Source organism: Doryrhamphus excisus, chromosome 17 (genome assembly GCF_030265055.1).
Source record: "Doryrhamphus excisus isolate RoL2022-K1 chromosome 17, RoL_Dexc_1.0, whole genome shotgun sequence".
Taxonomy (NCBI): domain Eukaryota; kingdom Metazoa; phylum Chordata; class Actinopteri; order Syngnathiformes; family Syngnathidae; genus Doryrhamphus; species Doryrhamphus excisus.
The window spans coordinates 5,703,598-5,708,452 of record NC_080482.1 but is presented as its reverse complement, the minus strand read 5'-3'; the positions used below and the strand labels follow the sequence as shown (position 1 = coordinate 5,708,452).

Below are 4,855 nucleotides of genomic sequence, written 5' to 3'. Positions count from 1 at the left end.
GTCATCAGAAGGCGTCAACATTGAGCACAAACCAACAAACTCATGATTTGAATTAACGACATTTTATTTAAAAGATAAGAAAACATATACAAAACAAAACAAACCTATATTTATACTGGTAAATAAACAACAATTTTAATAAATATTCATGTGGATATATACTAATTGTCTTCAATGAGGATACAACGATGCACAACAGCTATTATTTACATCTGAGAGAGAAAATTATTCAATTAAATAATCCATCTAACTATTTGAAGGAAAACCCGTAACTGTAATAAATGATATCCATATGATTTAATTGTAAATGTAAATTGTAAATGATCCTCGTCATAATTTTTATTTGGATTCTTACTTCTTTCCCTGCTTCATATTCAGACTCCAGTCCTGTAGATGGCGGTAATACAATTAATCATAGCATCTCAGAGCTTAAAACAGGAAACACGTGACACCAGCCAAAGTTGGCTCCACATTTCAAAGCATAGCAACTTGCTGGTATGACTTGCTGGTGTACCTGATGGAAACAATGGCACACGGTGTCAGCTGAGCCTTTCCAACCGAGCCTCGATAAATCCGAGGGTCCTCTGTAGTCCTGCTTGAAGTAAGTGTTTTTATATCATTTTTAATCAGGAAAAAGCCGAAAGAAAGAAACAAAATGTCATTGCAATGTCAATACAGCGTCAGTAAAATTGAATCAATTTTAACCAGACACGTGAATGTACACAATTTCCCGAATACCAAATAATGTGAAAAATAGCTTTATAAATAATTTTAAGATAATTTTTAAGGAATAAAGAGGCAGTATCCAATGGCAATATTCAAGGAAAATCAATTTATATTTCTAGAAATTCTAAACAGAAGTTCTCTCAAGGCACTTTAGACATGGAGAAGGTCTAGAACCGTAGTCCTACTGAATCCCACATGGACATCATCAGGGTAAGCACAACAGGTGGAATGGCAACACTAATGAATCAGCTGAAGTTTGGTGTAGCTAAACCAGCTGCAAAGGTCCAATAAAAATGGCTGTAATGTGGATTATATTATTGTCTAAATAAATAAAGGAAGCAATGCTACAGTAATTTTTTTTAAGAGCCACTCGATCTGTTGCACATTATTTTAAGAGCATACGTACATGTGAAGGAGGAAAGGGATCTGCTTGTTCAAAATGTGCTCCAAATTTCTGCCAATATTTCTGTAACTGAGTAATCTTACCCCACACATGGATTTACATTTAGATTTAATTTTATATGAAACTGGGCTACAAAAGCATATGGACTTTAAGGTCCCCCTAATGCTAATAAGTATCCAATCAGGCATGTGGGTATGGTTATAAATGGATTCAAAATTTTCATATATCAGTAACAATTCCAACATTTACATGCAGTTCCTCAAGGAATTACATCTGCAAGTAATCTGTCTCTTGCTCTTCAAGCTCAAATTATATTTCTCAGCATAGTTAATTTTTGTGTTTGTCATCTAAAGGTCTCAGAAGAGTCGGAGGATAACAATGCAGTGCACTCCTGAATCCAGTGTCTACTATGGCAGCTGCAAAGGCCAACAGCGTTGTGAGAGTTCTGACAGTGGCTACTCGGGATTCTTTCACAGTCCACATAGCATCAATGGGCTGAACTCCTGCGGCTCCTTACCGGATTTCAGTGACACACCAAAAGAGAATTTCAGACCCTCGGTCACCCCCAAGGAGAAGACCAGAGATTTAATACAACCTTTGCACAAACATTCCAACAGGGTAACGCAAACCTCGGCTGTGAACTGGTGTGAAACCCCTAAAGTATACAAAAGAGATGCGCCATTACGACACAGACTACCTATGTGCAATGCCACCAATGATCAATCCAAAAGATCTCCATGCACTGCAAATACATCCCGTGGATATGATCATTGGCTCAGTGTGTCCTTTGAATCTCTTGACACCGTGCCACAGACTTCGAATTCAAGTGCATTAAACTTGAAGCAGGACTCCTTATCAGGTAGAAAACGTCGACTGCTCTTCTCCCAAGTGAGGACCTCAACTCTTGAAGATGGTACTCTCGGCTTGTGTCACCGCAACAGTTTGGAGAGGCATATTTCACTCTTGGATGATTTCAGGGACAGGAACCGTGTCTCTGATCAAGTCAGAGAATCCCCATGCTTAAGCACCTCATCCAAGGAAAACCTTCCATCGCCGGTTGGCAACCTCTATTACTCCTCGGATGTCTTGTGTACACCATCGTCCACACAGACTCCTAAACATATCGGGTATGCACTCTTTGAAATAATTAATATGTTAAAATGATGAGTTGAATGATCTGAGAACATGTCTGAACCTTGCTGCAGGTCTCTGTGTGAGGACAGTGGTTTCAGTTCCCTCACCCCGGATGAATCCCAAGACTCCTCCGTCAATCACGACGGCTCGTTCCAAGAATTGCTGCCATCTTCCCGAAAAGGAAACTCTGGAACTCCAAATCTGACAGATGCAAAACGCCGTTCCCGTTTGCAACGCCAACACAGGCTTTCCACTCTTAAGGAAGGAGGCTCGCAGTCCGAAGAAGACCCGTCTGACAGAACGCACCAACCATGCCGCCAGAGCTCTTCTAAAGATGACAATGTTTTTATCAGTGCTACCCCTCGCAGGGTCCTCGCTCTTAAATATGTCAACACTTCCTCTGGTGGGTTGGCTTCGACTAGACACAGCGGTACCACTCCTCTAAGAGACACCACAGTTAAACTCCACAGCGAGCCTCCTTCTAGTGCCAAATCTGTGAATTCTGAAATAACTCCTCTCAAGACAACTGTGGCCAATCTGTCGTTGACACCTGCTTTGCAGATGGTCCATATTTTGTCTCAGCAGAGGGCCCAGATGTTTGCTGGCGCAAGTCCAAGTCTGAAAGAGCAGATAAGGTTAGCAGAAAGTCTGGCTAGGACCCCCATAGTGTGCAAGACAACTATGCCGTTGGCGGGATTGATTGGCCGCAAGATGGGCTTGGAGAAGGTGGACATATTGACTGAGCTGAGGAAACGGAACCTCAGGCACATCCTGGCTGTTATTCTTGGCCTCCTGTCTGCTGAGTGTATCAACAGGTCAGCGCTTTATCCTCTTAATAGCCTTTTCTATTATCTGTGCTTTACATTATTTCTTACACCCTGAAATGTCAGTGTGTGTTTTTTTTTTTAAAGATGTCAAACAAGATGGCTCACCTTTTATTGGTGCTTTACTGGCTACAGTTTTAACTTCTCTTCTTCAAACCTCTGGTCTAAGTAAATATTGTCATGATACATTTATTCATTGATTTATTTTTACAGGTGTGGTCATGTTTGCAAAGGATGGGAAGAAATAATCCAGCAAGACAAGCAAGCTCGCTTTAGAAGAGAGAGTCACAGACTTGAAGTAGAAGCTTCTCGAGAGGTACGGGAACAATAAAAGCAGTATATACCTATTATTATTATTATTATTATTATTATTATTATTATTATTATTATTATTATTATATAAGCAAGCATTAAAGTCAAGTAGTCTTCACAGGATGGTAATTATGAGCCCTCAATAAATCATAAAGTGTATGCGCATCTGCTCCATCTTTGTGGTACACAGGCTGAATGACGAGGATTCACTGTGCATTTTTCTATATGAAATTAACACAAAATGGATGTCACAAAGGCGATAGTAAGCCGAATGCCACAGTTACAGTGTAGCAGCACAGCCTTCTTTCCAACTGTGAGCGCTTACTGAGGCTTTTTCAAAAACCTGGTGTAGTTATGCATTGTATGAATTGCTGTTCCAGCTGAATGAATCATATTCACAACATTGTCCTGTTATATTTTGTCACTTTCAGGTCGGTGGGACTGTGCCTGACAGTGAAAACAGACTGACTCGATCTAAAAGATCGGTCCTTCAGACCATCCAGACTCAATCCACAACATCCAGTCACTGCACCCCACAGTCTGGAACTCGCACTTTACCTTTGGGTAGCAGCAGGAAATGGGACAAGTTCGTAGAGGCAAGATTCCTTACATACACTTTTCCTTACGTTTTATTTAGATGTGTTGTATTACAAAATAATACTAATTACCTGACCTTTTTATTTAGAGAAGGTGGTAAATTACCATTATAACATATTTCATTCTCTTCCAGGTTGCCAAAACCCTCTTCAATGATGAATGCCTCAGACATTGCCCTCGCTGTCAGCATCCTGCCAAATGTCATTCGGTGAAAGGTGAAGGTGTTTGCACCAGAGATGACTGTTCTTTCAGGTTTTGCACAGCTTGTTTGTGTGCTTTCCACGGCTCCAAAGAATGTGACCGCCAATCTGTAGGACTTCACAAGAAGGACGTGTTACTTCCAGGAAGTGCCCAAAGGAGGCGAAGCATTAGGAGACTATGAACAGACAATGCATTCCTAGCTGCTACTCGGTTATTTTATAGACATATTTTTTTTACACTGAATAGCGAAGGCTAGAATGGAGAAAGTACTTTGTACATAGTACATGAGAGCTTATTCTGTACGGATCACTGTGTGTGTGTGTGTGTGTTACATGTAATTTTTTCCCCACATTTTTCAACAAGAGTCCTGTTTTTACTCATGAAGTCTCATTTGCACATGATTCTTAGTCAGTGGTTGATGTACTTTTCCATATGTGTTATTGGTGTGTTTTGATTTTGCGATTTTTAAATAAATTAGATTTTTTTAATAACCCTGCTTGCTACTTTTATGAGCTACTGTACTATTTACTGCCGACAGTCACTGGTAAAAAAAACCATTTGTGTTTGGCGACATCTAGTGGTCTTTTACCGGTAATAGAAATGTTATACTGTATGGTCCAAATGGAAGGATTAGAGACATAATTTTTACAAAGAGCTA

General features: G+C 40.1%; 1 protein-coding gene across 1 annotated transcript; it reads left to right on the top strand.

Annotated features, from left to right (window-relative positions):
* Positions 1-465: 465 nt before the first annotated feature.
* fbxo43 (F-box protein 43) lies at positions 466-4,662 on the top strand. The gene is made up of 6 exons (XM_058053402.1): positions 466-601; positions 1,483-2,256; positions 2,335-3,078; positions 3,301-3,403; positions 3,831-3,995; positions 4,130-4,662. Exons 2-6 carry the CDS (start codon positions 1,508-1,510, stop codon positions 4,376-4,378), a joined length of 2,010 nt encoding a protein of 669 aa, XP_057909385.1. The 5' UTR covers positions 466-601; positions 1,483-1,507; the 3' UTR covers positions 4,379-4,662.
* Positions 4,663-4,855: the final 193 nt, after the last annotated feature.

Coding starts and splice junctions, on each gene's coding strand:
- fbxo43 (XM_058053402.1), top strand. CDS start 1,508: ATGCAGTGCACTCCTGAATCCAGTGTCTACTATGGCAGCTGCAAAGGC. Junction 2,257..2,334: donor CAGACTCCTAAACATATCGG/GTATGCACTCTT, acceptor ACCTTGCTGCAG/GTCTCTGTGTGAGGACAGTG. Junction 3,996..4,129: donor AATGGGACAAGTTCGTAGAG/GCAAGATTCCTT, acceptor ATTCTCTTCCAG/GTTGCCAAAACCCTCTTCAA.